This window comes from Camelina sativa, chromosome 19 (genome assembly GCF_030686135.1).
Source record: "Camelina sativa cultivar CO46 ecotype springtype chromosome 19, ASM3068613v1".
In the NCBI taxonomy this organism is placed as follows: Eukaryota; Viridiplantae; Streptophyta; class Magnoliopsida; order Brassicales; family Brassicaceae; genus Camelina; species Camelina sativa.
This window is the reverse complement of record NC_141898.1, coordinates 14404375-14422359: the sequence shown is the minus strand read 5'-3', so window position 1 is coordinate 14422359 and position 17985 is coordinate 14404375. Positions and strand designations below refer to the sequence as shown.

Here is a 17985-nt window from a genome sequence, read left to right as displayed (position 1 = left end):
TTCAGAAATCTTGTGTCCCAGCACTATCCCATCTCTGACCATGAAGTGGCATTTCTCCCAATTCAGCACCAGATGTTTGTCTTCACACCGCTGCAACACCCTGCACAAATTAGACAAACAAACGGAAAAGGAGCTCCCATAGACAGAGAAATCGTCCATGAAAACTTCCATTATATCCTCAATCAGGTCAGTGAAAATGGACATCATGCATCGTTGGAAGGTCGCTGGTGCATTGCACAAGTCAAACGGCATTCTGCGGTAAGCAAAGGTGCCGTAAGGACATGTTAATGTGGTCTTCTCTTGATCGTCGGGATGGATTGGGATCTGAAAGAAACCTGAATAGCCATCTAAGAAACAGTAGTAAGGATGGTTAGCCAATCTCTCAAGCATTTGATCAATAAACGGCAAAGGAAAATGATCCTTACGGGTTGCAGCATTAAGTTTTCTATAGTCTATGCACATGCGATGTCCCGTAACTGTCCTAGTAGGAATCAACTCATCTTTATCATTCTTAACCACTGTAATTCCACCTTTCTTAGGGACTACATGAACTGGACTAATCCAGGAACAATCAGAAATAGCATAAATTACACCCGCATCTAGAAGTTTCATTATCTCTTTCTTAACAACATCCTTTAGAGTCGGGTTCAACCTCCTCTGATGTTCTACCGAAGTCATTGATTCATCTTCTAGATGTATCCGATGCATGCAAAGATCTGGTGAGATTCCTGGAATGTCATCTAGTGAATACCCTAGAGCCTTTCTATACTTCCTAAGTTCACAAAGGAGCAAAGCGGTCTCTACATTGTTTAGTTCAGAGTTCACTATCACGGGGTATGTAGAGTTAGGACCTAGGAACGCGTACCTTAGCCCGGCTGGAAGTGGTTTTAGCTCTACCTTTCGAGCTCTTAACTCGCTCCAAGGACCGTCCGCTGACTTCACCGGAGCATGTGCTCCGGAATCCGGAGCAGGTGCTCCCTCGGCGGATTCCTCCCATGATTGGTTCTCATCGTCTAGGCTGGCGTAAGCTACCAGTTGCTGGAACCGTGTACCTGCATCCAAAATGCGTGTAAAACCATCAGCTTCCTCATTCAAGAATCCATACTTACCCTCTGCCTTTGTCAAGGCAACCTCCAACGGGTCGAGAGTGAGAACTTCATCGGTAACCTCATGTGCAACCTCTGAACCATCATCAACCACAAAAGTTTGACCATCTATCATAGGTTTCTTGAGCAGCTTATTCATCTCAAACCTTGCGATCATATCCCCCAGCTGGAGATCGATCGCTCCCCCTTGCACATCTATAATCGCACCAGCTGTGCATAAGAATGATCTACCTAAGATCAGGGGGTCACGTGGTTCTTCTTCAAGTTCCAGAACCATAAAGTCTGCTGGTATAAGCGTGTCCCCTATCTGGACATGTAAATCCTCCAACACTCCTATGGGGCGCTTGGTGGATCTATAGGCGAATACTAATGAAATCCGTGTAGACTTGAACTTCGTGTATCCCAGTCTTTTAGCCACTGAATATGGCATAAGGTTCACACTGGAACCTAGATCACAGAGGGAGTTTGCAAAAATCGTTTTACCGATTCTCACGGATAAGACAAATCTCCCTAGATCATCTCTCTTCTTTAGCACTTTGTTTTGCAGCACAGCACTGCACTCTCTTGAAACCATCATCACGTTCTCTTCCTCTAACACTCTCCCAGAAACTAACCCTTTCACATATCTTTTCAAAGCAGGTATCATCTGAACAGCATCAGCTAGGGGTAGTTTTACCGTCAATTCTCTCAACATCTCCTTGCACTTTGCATCCTCCAAATCCTTGCGAGATTTCTTAGGAGGAACAGGGTAAGGAACCCTAGGGGTGTACACGCGTGCAGGAGGTACCTCAGTAGGAACGGTCTGATCGGGAGTCGGGAGCACGTGCTCGCTGGATGGGAGCACATGCTCGCCGGATGCTTCGGCTTCTTTTTGACTCAACGGTAGAGTCTCAGCAGCATGTTGAGGAAGGTATTCTTCAGCAATACCCTTGCCCTTCTCAAGCCTAGCGGATGATGCTTCTCTAGGGGGTAACTTCTTTCCTCCCCTTAGCTCAATCGCATTGACATACTCGTTCCGCGGGTTTGCTTCCCCTTTTCCGGGCAGAGTCCCAGGAGTTCTTTTCACGGCTTCAGCAGTCTGTGCAACCTGAACATCGAGCTTCTTCACATGTGACATTACTGCCTCATACTTCCCATTAAGGTCATTGTACATGGTATCGACCTTAGCGTTGATTTCCACTGAAGCTTTTTGTTGATTCACCAATAGTTGTTGCATCATGTTTTTCAGCTCATCCTGGGAGCTGCTAGCAGATGAAGGTCCCAACTGCTGGTTGGTGAAAGGCAGTGCTTGCTGAGCGCTTGTATATGCCTGTTGGTTCCCCCCTTGGAAACGGTTTTGAGTGGGCACAAACTGTTTGCCTTGGAAATTGTTTGAGAAGGTTTTCTGATAACTCATCTGATTCTGAGCTCCTTGCTGCGGATACACCTGATCCTGAGGATTATCCACGTTGGTGCTTCTATAGGACAAATTCGGATGGCTTCTGTAGTTCGGGTTGAAACCCCTGTTCTGCACAAAACCTTGCCCACTCACATAATTAACCTCCATCGATTCATCCTCTCCATCACAAATCTCCTGAGCTAGCGGCATGTCTCCGGTCTCATCGACAAAATGGACAGTTTTCTGGCTCCCCTTCAGAAGAAGGTTCACCTTGGCTGTCAACTCGTCAATCTTTTGCGTATCGACACTGTTGACCTTCACGGACCTGTCATACTCAGGAGCCTTGTTGCTGGAGCTTGCAGCTAGGTTCTCAATCAACTGATATGCTCCTTCCTTAGACTTTGTCATAAAATCCCCATTGCTGGCCGAGTTGAGAGCGTTTCTGTAGTCCCAGTTAACTCCATCATAGAAAATGCCCAGAATCTGTTCATCACTGAATCCATGGTGCGGACACTCTCTACGGTACTCTTTGTACCTCTCCCAGGCCTCGCAGAAGGCTTCTCCAGTGTGCTGTTGGAACGATGAAATCTTGTTCTTCAGGGCAGCGGTCTTAGCCTTGGTGTAGAAATGGTCTAGAAACGCAGATCTACACTGTTCCCATGATGTCAGAGACCCAGGTGGCAATGACTTCAGCCAACGTGAAGCTCTATCCGCAAGAGAGAAGGGAAAGAGCTTGCACTTCAGAAAGTCTGGCGGTATCCCATTTGAACCAGTGGTGCTACATATCTCCTCAAAATTCTCGATGTGGTCCATCGGAATCTCAGCTGGGAGACCGTGAAATAGGTGCTGCTTCACTAGAGAGATCATCTGTGGCTTCATCTCAAAATCTTGTCTCTGGATGGTGGGAGGAACAATCGCCGCTCGGTTGGTATAGAACACATGCGGGTTGTCCTTGTCCCCAATGGACGGTTGTGGCAGCGCGGCTCTTTCGTGTTGAGCACAGAGCAACTGCCCCAACTGTTGTCGAAGTTGCTGCAACTCGGCAGCCATATCCTCATTGTTTCTGTTGTCACCCATGTTGACGGATTGAAACTTTCTGTTCTTGCGGTTTGTTCTTTCTGCCAAAGAGAGCTCTGCGGCTGACAAAGCAACTAGTTCTTCGGTGTTGTTTCTTCTTGTAGATCTTCTTGACATGCACCTGTAACACACGCAAAAAAGAAGCAGAAAGACAAATCAGTAAGGTCTTAGTCTAGTAATTTCGCCGAGAACCAAAGGTAAAAATTTGGTCCCCGGCAACGGCGCCAAAAACTTGATACACAGAGTTTTAAACTCTATTTTCCTACTGCAAGTGCACAACAAAGAAGTAGTACTTAGGGGTCGAATCCCACGAAGACCAAGTTTTAATCTATGGTTCTATTGGTTCAATTTCAAGCTAAGACAATTCAAAGTTGGGTTTGTTTGGTAACAGTAACGCGATTAAAACGGTATAAAAAGGCAATAAGCAAAACACTAGATCAGGGGTAATTCTCGGGAATTTTAGAGATAGCAACTAAACAACTATTCAGGGCATAGATTAAGTACCAGTCTAGAACTCAAACATAAATATAAACTGATCCACTGTCGTGGTATCAATAACTCTATCTGGTCGATTCTGTGCGGAAACGCGGAGCACATGCTCAGACATCCGGAGCACATGCTCGGCGGTCCATAGACCCTAAACTGTCGTTTGAGTCCAGAATCGCAGACAAACATTAAAGAACAGGAATGATAAGTTCACAAATCACCTACACATCAACTTTTGCAGGTCTAGGATAATTTGCCCACTAATGTCTTTTCTAGCAACCTATTACACTTTTGATGAATAGATAAACCTAGAATCATAGATTGGGTGATCAAATCAACCTAAGCATTAAGTCTAACAATAGTGAAGACAATCGATTATATAAAGCCCTATTTGTGTTCTGTTGCTAACCCATGAAACCCCTTTTGAAACCCCTAATCTAGCAAAGAAAACTACTCAGACATAGAGAAATGATAACCAACATAGATGAGAAATTCAATAGCATAAAAATATAAAAATCACAAGGGTTCAGAATATGCTTCACAAGGTAGCCGCTCTTCTCCCTCTCACAAAAGCGTCGCTCAAAAACCAAAAGAAAAAGGTCTATCCATCTCTCCTAAAAACCCTAGGTTAAATAGCATACAAGTAGAGAAAAATAAGGAAAGATTCCAAATTCAAATCTCCCTATTAAAAAAACGATCTCAGCCCTCTTTCTCTCACAAAGGATCGCCTAAAATAAGGGGAATTAGGCAGGGAATTGGCTCCTAGATGCTTGCCACATGTCGTCATGAAACCGTAGAGTTAGGAGCATGTGCTCGGAAATCGGGAGCATGTGCTCCTGGGTCTAAAATCAGGTTTTCTGCTCCAATTCAACTCCTTTCTGATCTGATTGCTCCTGCTGTTCCAATCCTTGCTTTTAGCTTCCTAGCCTCTTATTATAACCTGAAAAGGACTCAAACAACTACAAAACTATCGAATAAACGGGGTCAAAGTGAGTCAAAACCGTAACATATCAGCCTTACGGCCCATGTACGGTCCGCGCATGTACGGCCCATCGGCCATTGTTTTACGGCCCATTGGCCTTTCCTATGTTCTAGTCGGTTTATGGGCTTTTGCCTTGTACTCTATTATATATACTTGTAAACCTCGACATTCATTATTAAGACTAAGAGATTTCATCCTTCAACTCTCTAGTTTCACAACACGTTATCAGCACGATAGCCTCTAACCCTAAAACCCTAAAAGCAGCCGCCGCTTCCCAAACCGTAAAACCCTAAGGCAGCCGCCGATTCTTTTCTCTCTTCCAAAACCCTAAACCGCTTTCTGTTCTTGCTTCCATCCGAGACCAAACATCTTTCTGTTCGAAGATCTCCTTGTTCACGAGCATACCTTAAGCTCGTGATCAAGTTTCTATCGACAACTTGATCGAGGTTCGTGGTCCGTGTTTGGGGGTGAGTTCGTGTGTTTGCGGTAAGTGATTCCGGACAAGAGAAGTACAAAGGAGCGGTTCGTGGGAAGCTGTTCGTGATCCGTGGAAGCTGTTCGTTGGTTCGCGGTAGCTGTTCGTGGAAGTTGTTCGTTGGTTCGCGGTAGCTGTTCGTGGAAGCTGTTCGTGGAAGCTGTTCGTGGTTTGTGGTAGCTGTTCGCGGAAGCTGTCCGTGGTCTTGTTCGTGGTTCTGTTCGTGGTCCGTGAACGAGAGAGAGGTACAACCGAGGTCTGTTAGCTCCCGGTTCATATCCAGTCAGATCCAAATCGGTGAAAGGTAAAATCATGGTCGAACCCTCTGAAAACCCTATGAACCGAATTTGGACTTAAACATATAGAACCCGAAAACAAACAAGTACACGACCAACAAAGTTTAAGATCTCTAAAACCTAAAACTTAAAAATCGGTTGGTGTTTAGGTTGTTAGATTTCTTGAGAATTAAAACCAATTATATTATGAATTAAATTTGGTTGTTTGCTGCTTGTTGTGATGCATAAGAACCTAGAAATATTTTGTTGTTTAAAGTTATTCTAGGATATTAAAAACCGGATCATTCATGCATCATATTGAAATCGGATCATGTATAAGATAGGATTTATTCAAGCATAATTTGTTCATGTAAATTTCGGCTGCATGAATCATGTTCTAGGATTGTTAAAACTCAAAAACAGAATTTGATAATCTTGTGTTAAGGGTGAATCCGATTAAGCCTTTAGTAAATTGTTAATTTTCTAAAATTAAAACTCTGAAATCGGAAATTAAAACATTGGTTAGGATAAATTCCTAATTAATTATAGTAATTATCTAAAACCCTTAAAACAATATTTACTAAATCCTAGACTAAAAGGAAATTTAAGAAAAAAGGAAATCCTATCTAGAAATAAGGAAATTGTTGCATGCATACATATTTGCTTTTGTTGTCTTTGCATGCATGAATTTAAACCATACGAAATCTATAATAGGCAAGGGCATGTTTCGGTCTCAAATACCGCATGGCCCAAGGCATATTTCGGTCTCAAATACCGCATGACCTGAATAAATATTTGTTGCATGGTTCGATCTCAAATATCGCATGCTAACTATCGGTTGTCTACCTTATATGCAGATGGCAAACCTCAAGAGCCTAGACTATCCCATCTTGCAAGCTTCTGGAAAGAACTACTTGGAATGGGTGAAAGACACCGAAATCCACCTAAGGTCAAACGGCCTAGCTGGTTGCATTGATGAGGAAGTTGAGAGCACTGACAAGAGTAAGAATAAGTGTCTCCAACATATGCACCATCATATTGCAGAGAGTCTCAAAAGCCAGTACCTCTTCATAGACAATCCTCTCGCCCTTTGGACACAGCTTAAACGCCATTACGGGCACCAAAAGACGGTGCTCCTTCCAAAGGCCGAGTTTGATTGGAAGAACCTAAGGATCCAGGATTACAAATCCGTGGAGGAGTATAACTCTGAGCTTTTTAGGATTGTCTCACTCCTTAGATTATGTGGAAAAGAGGTGACTGAAAGAGAACTGATAAAAAAGACCTTGTCTACTTTCAGCCCTAACAATAGAGTTCTTCAGCAACAGTATCGGCATCAAGGTTTTGCTGACTATGGGGCACTCATTGAATGTTTACTGCTAGCTGAGCAGAATGATGAGTTGTTGCTGATGAACAGTGCTATGAGACCTCCCGGTAGAGCCCCATTACCGGAAGCAAATAAGGTTTATTTGGGAAAGAAAACTGCGGTACAGTCTAAGGAGCCAAGAGAGCCCCATGAGACCAACTACGTCCACAGAGAAAGACACTACGGCCAAGGCCGTGGTGGCAGAGGACGTGGTGGCCGTGGTGGCCGTGGCGGACAGGCCGGCCGAGGAGGCCGCGGACGTGGTGGTAAGGGCCGTATGTCCTTTAAACCACACACCAAGGCCAAATCGGTCTGCCACAGATGTGGTATGTCAAACCACTGGTCCAAGACTTGCAGAACTCCCAAACACCTCATTGATGCATACCAAGAAGTTCTAAAGAAAAATCCGGAAGCCAACTATGCGTACATCGATGATGAAGGAGACTTCGATCATGAGAATGACGACTTGCTAGAGACTTCTGATTGCCTTCAAGATGATAATTGATTTTCGTTTTATTTTGGTTTAATTTCAATGCTTTTATGCTTTATTTTCCTTTATTATATTGGATGATTATTTTAATTTAAATGCAATGGTTTTTATTTTATAATTGTCTTATTAAAATACAAAATTATGTCCTATTTATAGAAATGGCCAAGGACATGAGTGAACTAGTGGTGGACAGTGGATCCAGCCACACTATACTAAGAGACAAAAGATATTTCATAAATCTTATAATGAAAAGTGCAAATGTTAGTACAATTACGGTATAGCCAACATGATAGAAGGCTACGGCCAGGCTCACGTTTTGTTGCCTAACGGCACACACATTGAACTAAGTGATGCCCTATACTCACCCAGCTCTAAGAGAAACTTATTGAGCTTTAAAGATATAAGATTAAATGGTTATCATGTTGAGACCAAGGGTGAAGGAACTAAAGAATTCCTATACATTACTGAAAATGTAAATGGCCAAAAGAAGGCCCTAGAGACTATACCTGCACTAGCCACTGGTTTATACCATGCTAAGATAAACATGATAGAAGCTAACATGGCAAAGCACAAAATGTTCACTGAACAATTCACTCTATGGCATGAACGGTTAGGCCACCCGGGTTCGAACATGATGCGTAAAGTGATTAAGAGTTCGAATGGGCACAATCTTAAAGAGAAAAAGGTTTTCCCTAAAAATCTCACTTGTGTAGCATGTGCACAAGGGAAACTAATCACAAGATCGTCACCAGTAAAAGTCACAAAAGAGACTTTACATTTTCTGGAAAGGATACAAGGTGATATATGTGGACCAATACACCCACCATGTGGGTCGTTTAGATATTTCATGGTTATGATCGATGCATCAACCAGATGGTCTCACGTTTGCTTGTTATCCACAAGGAACCTAGCATTTGCTAGGCTGTTGGCTCAAATTATAAGATTAAGAGCACACTTTCCAGACTTTCCACTTAAGACTATACGTCTAGATAATGCTGGTGAATTTACATCCCACGCGTTTAATGATTATTGTATGTACATGGGGGTGAGTGTGAAACATCTTGTGGCACATGTACATACACAAAACGGATTAGCTGAATCCTTCATTAAACGTATACAATTAATAGCTCGACCATTGTTAATGAGATCGAAGCTTCCTGTGTCGGCTTGGGGACACGCGGTCTTACATGCAGCAGAACTCATACGCATCAGGCCATCTAGTGAACACATATATTCACCATCCCAACTATTATCGGGTCAAGAGCCAGACTTATCCCATCTCAAAACATTTGGTTGTGCCGTTTATACACTCGTTGCTCCACCACAGAGAACTAAGATGGGACCTCAAAGGAGGATGGGAATATATGTGGGATATGAGTCTCCCACCATTATAAAGTATCTTGAGCCATTGACAGGAGATCTATTTAAGGCCAGATACGCGGACTGTCAATTCGTTGAGTCCGAATTCCCTATGTTAGGTGGTGAGACCGGCAAGCTGGTCAAGGAATTAACATGGAATCAAACATCCTTAAATTGGCAAGATCCTCGAACTCTAGCATGTGATGCAGAGATTCAAAAGATTATACATTTACAACAGCTAGCTAATCAATTGCCAGATTCCTTTGCTGACCCAAAGAGAGTAACAAAATCGTACATACCAGCTTGCAATGCACCAGTACGTATTGATGTTCAGAAGGAACACAATAAACAAGTTGCTACAGAGTCTAAACCACGTTTGAAACGAGGTAGACCGTTAGGTTCCAAAGATAAAAATCCTCGAAAGTCTAAAGGTGCAAAACCGACCGAGGTTCAGGGAATTACCGAAAAACCAGACATGGCTGCGGAAATAATTAATGTACCAGGTGAAGTTCAGGACGCTGAACCTCAAGAACCTGAAGGAATTGATAACAATGAGGTATCAATCAATTACATAATGTCTGGAATAAAATGGAACCGGAAAAATGTCGACATTGATGAAATATTTATATACAAGGTAGCACTTGAGATAAATGAGGATCTAGAACCCACATCTATATTAGAGTGCACTCAAAGTAAAGATTGTCTTAAATGGAAAGAAGTCATTGATGTGGAGTTAAACTCTTTAAAGAAGAGAAGTGTGTTTGGTCCAATCTTAAGGACGACACCTACCATTAAACCAGTTGGACACAAGTGGGTCTTTGTAAGAAAGAGAAATGAGAAAAATGAGATAGTGAGATACAAAGCACGACTTGTAGCACAAGGATTCTCTCAAAGACCCGGCATAGATTATGAGGAGACATACTCCCCTGTGATGGATGCAACGACTTTTAGATATCTAATAAGTCTGGCCATAAGAGAAAATTGGTTTTATGGTTAATGGATGTTGTAACCGCCTATTTATATGGTCCACTGGATAATGAGATTTATATGAGATTACTAGAGGGTATAGAACATAAAGGTAAAAATGGTTCTCGAGACCAGTACACATAACGCTAGACAAATCGCTTTATGGACTGAAACAAAGTGGTCGAATGTGGTATAACCGACTAAGTGATTATTTAGCTAAGAAAGGCTATAAGAACGACCCAATCAGTCCATGTATATTCATAAAAAAGTTTGCAAACAAAGGATTTGTGATAATAGCAATCTACGTGGATGATTTAAACATCCTCGGTACCTCTGGGGAAATCGCCCAAACTGTAGAATACCTCAAGAAAGAATTTGAGATGAAAGACCTATGCAAAACAAAATTCTGTTTGGGATTGCAGCTTGAGTACAGAAATAATGGGATCCTTGTGCATCAAAAGGCATACACAGAAAAAAGTACTCAAGAGATTTAATATGGAGCAAGCTCACCCATTGACTAGCCCAATGGTTGTTAGAAGCTTAGACTTGGATAAAGATCCATTTGCTCCTAAGAAGGCCAATGAAGAAGTTCTTGGTCCTGAAGTGCCTTACCTCAGTGCTATAGGAGCATTAATGTTCCTGGCTAGTCACACTAGGCCGGACATATGCTTTGCCGTGAACCTCCTAGCAAGATATAGTTCTTGTCCGACTATACGGCACTGGAATGGTATTAAACACGTCCTGCGGTACCTGCGAGGGACGGTTGATTTTGGTTTATTTTATACTAACCATAACCAAGAAGGTTTAGTTGGTTTTGCTGATGCAGGTTATCTATCCGATCCACACAACGGTAAGTCACAAACAAGTTATGTGTTTACGCACGGTGGTACGGCGATCTCTTGGCGTTCAATGAAGCAGACTCTTGTGGCCACATCGTCAAATCACGCGGAGATCCTAGCCATCCATGAGGCCAGCCGTGAGTGTGTTTGGTTGTGGTCCATGACTCAGCATATTCGGACGGATAGCGGTTTAGAAGACAGCAAGGAAGCAACCGTCATCTACGAGGACAATACGGCCTGCATCGCACAGCTCAAGGAAGGATACATCAAGGGAGATCGGACGAAGCACATACTGCCGAAGTTCTTCTTCACACATGAACTATAAAAGGCCGGAGAAGTTCAAGTGGTGCAAGTACAGTCCTGCGACAACTCAGCCGATCTCTTCACCAAAGCATTGCCGACATCGACGTTCAAGAAGCTCACGCACAAGATTGGGATGCGGAAGCTTGGGGACTTGGAGTGATGTTTGGATCAGGGGGAGCAATGTGTGCTGTACTCTTTTTCCTTCACCAAGGTTTTGTCCCATTGGGTTTTCCTGGTAAGGTTTTAATGAGGCAGCATCCCCTAAGCATATTGCAGCGATCCCATCCAACATAGGCACGGTCATCTTGTCCAAGGGGAAGTGTTGTAAAACACTTGTGGACTCTACAAACCGGCCCGCTCACAGTCCGTTAGGACATGGCCTTACGGCCCATGTACGGTCCGCGCATGTACGGCCCATCGGCCATTGCTTTACGGCCCATCGGCCTTTCCTATGTTCTAGTCGGTTTATGGGCTTTTGCCTTGTACTCTATTATATATACTTGTAAACCTCGACATTCATTAATAAGACTAAGAGATTTCATCCTTCAACTCTCTAGTTTCACAACATCCGACGATAACAAGGACCCTCTTTAATTGTATTAGACCCTAACGAAACCCCACGAAATTGATGGTGTCTTTTTTGGATCTTATCAAGCACTAGGCTAGCCGATAGCTCTATAGCTTACTGATCTTTGTCTCCTAGCAGTTCGTAACACATGGAATATCCATTTAGTGCTTGATTAGCTATGGAACGATCTTTTTATTTTTTTAACCGGCCGTGAAGTAGTGCTATTGCGTAAGCGTATGACTAAGATTGATTACCTTTTATGAAATATTGAAATTTGAGTAACGTATTTAAATTTAATTTTTTTTAAACTATAAGTAAACTCATAAAAAAAAAGTTGGTTTTATATTTTCCCGTCAAAGAGGTTGTTGATCACAACATTTATCATACATACATATTTTGCCAAAGAAAGCTACCTTACCTCATAGTTCATATCATACTACTATATATATACGTGTAAAAATAAAGCTACGTTCTCATAATCTCATACCTCAAACACAATAACCACCATGATTCTTTTCTTAAGTACTCCCCAATTTTCTCTCTTCTCTTTGGCCCTTGCAATCGTCGGTTACATTTTTTGCAGAAAAAAATCGAGTAAATGTGAAGTTAACAGCTCAACCATCCCTGAACCATTGGGAGCTTTGCCTCTATTCGGCCACCTCCATCTTCTGCGCGGTAAAGAACTCATTTGCAAGAAATTAGCTGCCATGTCCGACAAACTCGGTCCTATCTTTTCACTCAAGTTAGGGTTCTATAAGCTGGTTGTAGCCAGCGACCCAAAAACGGTGAAAGATTGTTTCACCACCAACGACTTGGCTCTAGCAACCAGACCCAATATAGCCTTTGGTCGGTATGTAGGCTACAACAATGCAACTCTGGCGCTGGCTCCCTATGGAGAATATTGGCGTGAGTTACGTAAGATTGCCACTGTCCATCTATTCTCAAACCAGAGTATAGAGATGCTTGGCCATGTTCGTTCTTCGGAAGTAAACACGTTAATCAAACACTTATACGAAAAGAGTGGTAGTACGTCCACGGTGAAGATTGACATGTTATTCGAGTTTTTGACCTACAATATAATCCTTAGGAAGATTGTCGGGAAGAGGATTGGATTCGGTGAAGTGAAGAACGAGGAATGGCGTTATAAGGAGGCGATGAAGCGCAGCGAGTACTTAGCTGTGGTTCCTATGATAGGTGACGTTATTCCATGGCTGGGATGGTTGGATTTCGCAAAAATTTCTCAAATGAAGAGAACGTTTAAGGAGCTTGACGTAGTCATCACAAAGTGGCTCCAAGAACATCTCAAGAAGAGATCAAGAAATGAGAAGGATGAAGAAAGGACAATCATGGATCTACTGCTCGACATCTTACCAGAAGATGTTGTAATATGTGGACATGTACGTGATGTCATTGTGAAGGCAACAATTTTGGTAGGCACAGTTTCACCACTCTCGTTAATTAGGATATATGATAATAGTCTCATTTATGACTTAACTCACACATTACTGATTGGTTTTCAAATGAACGTCTACCAACATGAATATTCTCTGTTTCTTGTTGTAGGTTCTTACATTAACAGGATCAGACAGCACATCCATTACTCTGACATGGGCGATATCGCTGCTACTCAGCAATCCAGCTACTTTAAAAGCAGCACAAGAAGAAATTGACAATTGTGTCGGGAAAGGTAGATGGGTTGAGGAATCTGACATACCAAACCTCAAGTACCTACAAGCTATTGTTAAGGAAACTCACCGACTTTACCCACCGGCTCCTCTTACAGGTCACACATCACATTTTCTTAATTGTCTCTCTAATTCTTACATAACCTTGTTAATCTTGTAAAATCCTAAACCTATTTGGTTATACAAAATGATGAATGATCAGGAATCCGCGAAGCACGTGAAGATTGTTTCGTGGGAGGATACCGTGTTGAAAAAGGCACACGCTTGCTCGTCAACATTTGGAAACTTCATAGGGATCCCAAGATTTGGCCTGACCCAAAAATCTTTAAGCCTGAGAGGTTCATGGAGGAGAAATCACAATGTGGAAAGAGCGACTTTGAGTATATTCCTTTTAGTTCAGGAAGAAGGTCGTGTCCAGGGATCAATCTTGGTCTAAGAGTTGTTCACATCGTGTTGGCTAAGTTGCTTCAGGGGTTTGAGTTACGCAAAGCATCTGGTGAACCATTAGATATGGCTGAAGGGCCTGGTTTAGCTTTGCCAAAAATTAACCCGGTCGAAGTCGTTGTAATGCCTCGACTCAACCCTGAGTTGTACTGTTCACTCTAAAGTCTAAACCATTTGTGTTACGTGTACTACTAATTATTATGAGCTTCTTGTGATCATTCCTTTCTGATTTTACACATGTATTATATAGTATGGATGGTTTAACGACCAATGTGGGAAAGGTGATGAGTGATGAGAGACATATGGTTGTAAATCCCCACGTACAAAAATTTATTTATCCACACAATTTCTATATGAAAAAAACTGGATTGTAATGTTTTTTTTTATTATATGGTAATTTTTAGAATATATGAACTTCACTACAAAAAAAGCAGTATTTGACCTCGTTTATTATATTGACTGTAGCGTCATTACTAAAGTGACTTCAAAAAAATAACGTCGGCTTAAATCTGTTTTAACATTGTACTAGATCAGGATCCGTACTATTATTTTTGTTGATTGTTATGGTTATAACTATTACTATAATTATTTGATATCTTATATAATATAGTATTATTGTATGGTGTTTTGAATCTTATAATAGTAATTGTTTTTTAATATAAAGATTAGTAAATATGATTGACGCTGTATAAATTAGATTTAGCATGTAATGTAGTTACTTATAAGGGTTATTTTGTATTATTTTCACCAACCATCATCTAATTTTTTACAAAGTGCAAAATAGATTTAATTAAAGTTGTCAATAAGTATAATTTTTGAGTATGTTTAGCCCATTGTCAAGGGCCCAGTCCAAGATCCATCCCTTCATGTTTTTGTCGATGAAGATTTTATTTTGTTTGTTTCTTTTCCAGTAAAACAAATATAATAATTTTTTCTTCTTTTTCTCTCTGCAATTCGACGAAATCTCAGCTTCATATTTATAATCATCGATTTCTTTTTCGAAAAGTCCAACCTTAAATGTGCCAGAGAATCAACCCGTCGATGTTGGGTCATGAGAGATTGCAAGATGGATTCTAAATCGAGTTGTGTTTAGGATCAGTAATTAGATCAAGTTAGTTTATTATTTGGACATAATTAGTAGACAATATTCTTACTGATGTAATGTTTGAAAGAATTAGTTTAAAGATGTTCAATACGAATTGAGCTTTCAATCTGTAATTTTGTTTTTTATTTTCAATTGGAAATCTTTCAAATCGTTAAATTTGAAAGGAACTGTATTAACTTGTATCAACTGATGTCTGATTCTAATAAATTGCTAGAGATTGAGTATATTGTAGTTTATTATTGTATAATTGCAATGTATACATTAAATTAGCTCCACAAATGCAACCAAGAAGGTAAATATTAGAATCATATTTGTTTTTGGGGTTTTCTAGTTTCTTGTAATGATGACATATGCGGTTTGGGTTTTGGTGTGTTGGTACTTCACAGCTCTACAAAAGGAGCTTTAAACATATGATTCTATCTTCTATGATATGGTGGCTAGTAAGGAGACCTTGAAAAACATAAGAAATCATATTGCAGCCAATAAGATCAAGACTTCAAGAGTTCTTGTTCAAGGGGCTTCAATATTGTCGGGTCAATATTTTTAAGAAGGTAACTTCTTATCTATATTTTTTGTTTCTGGTTTTCTTGCTTGTGTTTTTTTTATCATTATAATTAGGTTCTTGTTCTTAAACTAAGTTAAAATTAAACAGAAGAAAATATTAAATTCCCGAAAATCAACTTAAAGAGAAGTAAACATAAACCCAGAAATCTCTTAAAATACAAACCTTGAATTATTTTTGAAAGCTTGAAAGTTTGAAAGTCCTAGGTTGTAGAGTATGATTACATAGAAAATGGTTTAATGAAAATAAAAAAAGAAACTACTGAAAGTCAAACATAACTAAAGCCTTATTCTACCACTTGATTTAGGTCATTAGATTCAGTATCCTACATATTCTGAATCTTTGCTATCTCCATTGTCCTCCTCATAAGGGAGATCCTCATTTTGTTTTCCTGCTTTCACAATCTTCACTCCCTTCTTCTCCTCAACTTTTTCCAATATGATTGTCGTCACACTCATCAGCGTGTCGTCTTTTTTTTCCAACGTGATTAACTTCCTGAAAATCTTCTTGTTGGTTGAGTATCCTTCATTGCTTTCTCTAACTCTCTTTGATGATGGAGTAGCAAAAGAAGCAGATGCTTCACTGCTATTGGTAAGCATGTAATCCTGAATTTGAACATTAAACAAATTAAATTCACTTTGCACTTTATCCAACAAAATATAAAATTTCTCATATATATGTCTATAAATAATATTAAAGAAATAACTACCTGATTTGAGATATGTTGCCTTGTCCTTCTGAATCATCAAGTTCAGATAACTTCACCACATATGTGCTTGGAGCTGCATTATTGGCAACACATACGACATATTAGTATCTCTATGATTAATCTTCTAACACCACAGCTAGCAAATGGTACTTACATCAGCATCATAAACCCCATCAAGTAGGTCATTTGCAAATTAATCTTATAATACTACGACCACCATGATGTTTTGAAAGTTGGGCAATGCGAGGTACATATCATCAGAGATGGAGAGACACATGGGGTTACATGAGTGTTGTTCACAAAGCCTATCTTAAACGAATGGTTAGTAACCCTGAACTGGCCTCTCACCTGAGTTGTCCGAAATTTTCAATGACCCTCCACTCACCTTTTGTTATCTGCCTATCAATCTTGTTCACAAGTCCTTTCTTGATGGAAGCATGAATCTTGGTGCCCTGGTTATGATAGTAAAACAAAAACAAACATAGTCGTTAAAAAATTGTGTGTTTGATGGTGATTAAATAATAGAATAAACTATTATAATTTGTGTATTTATAAAAAACTTACTTTGTGGTCAGCTAATACCATCTCCATTGTTTCTCCAGATTGGGTAGTGTACTTGGAAGCATATGTGGAGGACCTTAACTTGAACTCGCCACATGCTTTTGTAAGGTTTGACATCAGCAAGGTAATTTCATAGCCATAAGACCATTCACTTTGAGAAACTCTTTTGCTTAAAATAATAGGATAGCTGGTTGCATGTTTGTGGTGATGATTTGTAGAATATTGCTAATAGTCTGTTTATATAGAGAATGAAGTAGCGTTTAGGTTACCTTTAACTTAAAGGGATAAGTGTTTAAGCTTATCATCAAGAAAAGATCATTCGAGATAAAAGATCTTACATGGAATATTTTCTAATTTTATGCTCAATGTATGCTCCCATATTTGACAGCAGGTTCTTAAACGGTTTTACGATTTGGTAGATATGGTAGTTGTGTATTCAAGATATTCTCGGTTCAGGTTCATAGATTAGTGGAGAGCTGGATTGTAGTTTTGATATTGAAATCTCATTTTGTGATTGTGATGAGATATTACAGGATATTGTTAGGGTTGCGAATCAGTTTTTAGCGGAATGATGGTGACGCCAAGAAATATTTTGCAAAAGACATACCGTAATGCAAACAGTTCTCATAATGCAATCTCATGTTTAATCATACACTCATGTAATTTCTATGCTATATATCACTTGTGGTGTTCATTAGCATTACGAATTGGTTTGAATTTAATTATCACTTAAAAGATGCAAATTAGTCAACAACATATAAAATACTTTTGTCATGTTAAATCATGATAGTTCTTATCCGAAATTATTATGCTATATATCACTTGCGGTGTTTAATAGTATTATGATCATGTCAACAAAATATAAAATGCTTTTGTCATATGGACTAATGTTATCTTAATATTAACTGTTTGTAATTTGTAACTAAATATAATTTAATATAATAGATCATTTTTAATTGCTATTAATTAGGATAATGATTTTTTGGTTAGAACTATTTAATAATAAATTCTGTTATTATATTTGTTATTAATATATAATGGCATTTTGTGTAATATCTTACATAAAGTAGAGTTATTTGTTTAAAAGGTTACTTAAATAAGTATATAGAGATGACGTTAAATATATTGACTTCACTTTGAAAAGCGACGAATTTACGTCAGATAAGCGTCGGTTTTATAAATTTTAACAACGATTTTGTGCCGACGTGTAAGCTCATTAATTTGAGTTACCTGTTAAACCGACGTGTACTTC

At 39.9% G+C, this 17985-nt stretch overlaps 2 protein-coding genes and 1 non-coding gene across 3 annotated transcripts; all 3 read left to right on the top strand.

Annotated features, from left to right (window-relative positions):
• The first annotated feature begins 2980 nt into the window (after positions 1-2980).
• Positions 2981-3087, top strand: LOC147920568 (small nucleolar RNA R71). The gene has a single exon (XR_015591924.1). It is a non-coding gene; the product is annotated as a small nucleolar RNA R71 (small nucleolar RNA).
• A 3549-nt stretch (positions 3088-6636) lies between these two features.
• LOC147920567 (uncharacterized) lies at positions 6637-7647 on the top strand. Its single transcript, XM_087501142.1, has 3 exons — positions 6637-6896; positions 7017-7239; positions 7492-7647. Exons 1-3 carry the CDS (start codon positions 6637-6639, stop codon positions 7645-7647), a joined length of 639 nt encoding a protein of 212 aa, XP_087357268.1.
• A 4372-nt stretch (positions 7648-12019) lies between these two features.
• LOC104766436 (dimethylnonatriene synthase) lies at positions 12020-14014 on the top strand. The gene is made up of 3 exons (XM_010490326.3): positions 12020-13097; positions 13231-13450; positions 13555-14014. The coding sequence occupies exons 1-3, from the start codon at positions 12174-12176 to the stop codon at positions 13956-13958; spliced, it is 1548 nt and encodes a 515-aa protein (XP_010488628.2). The 5' UTR covers positions 12020-12173; the 3' UTR covers positions 13959-14014.
• Positions 14015-17985: the final 3971 nt, after the last annotated feature.

What these genes read in the sequence shown, in the direction of transcription:
- LOC147920567 (XM_087501142.1), top strand. Translation starts at nt 6,637, where the DNA reads ATGGCAAACCTCAAGAGCCTAGACTATCCCATCTTGCAAGCTTCTGGA. An exon ending in CAGCTTAAACGCCATTACGG is followed by an intron (nt 6,897 to 7,016) that starts GCACCAAAAGAC and finishes CTCACTCCTTAG; the next exon opens with ATTATGTGGAAAAGAGGTGA. An exon ending in CATTACCGGAAGCAAATAAG is followed by an intron (nt 7,240 to 7,491) that starts GTTTATTTGGGA and finishes CACTGGTCCAAG; the next exon opens with ACTTGCAGAACTCCCAAACA.
- LOC104766436 (XM_010490326.3), top strand. Translation starts at nt 12,174, where the DNA reads ATGATTCTTTTCTTAAGTACTCCCCAATTTTCTCTCTTCTCTTTGGCC. An exon ending in TTGTGAAGGCAACAATTTTG is followed by an intron (nt 13,098 to 13,230) that starts GTAGGCACAGTT and finishes TTCTTGTTGTAG; the next exon opens with GTTCTTACATTAACAGGATC. An exon ending in CCCACCGGCTCCTCTTACAG is followed by an intron (nt 13,451 to 13,554) that starts GTCACACATCAC and finishes ATGAATGATCAG; the next exon opens with GAATCCGCGAAGCACGTGAA.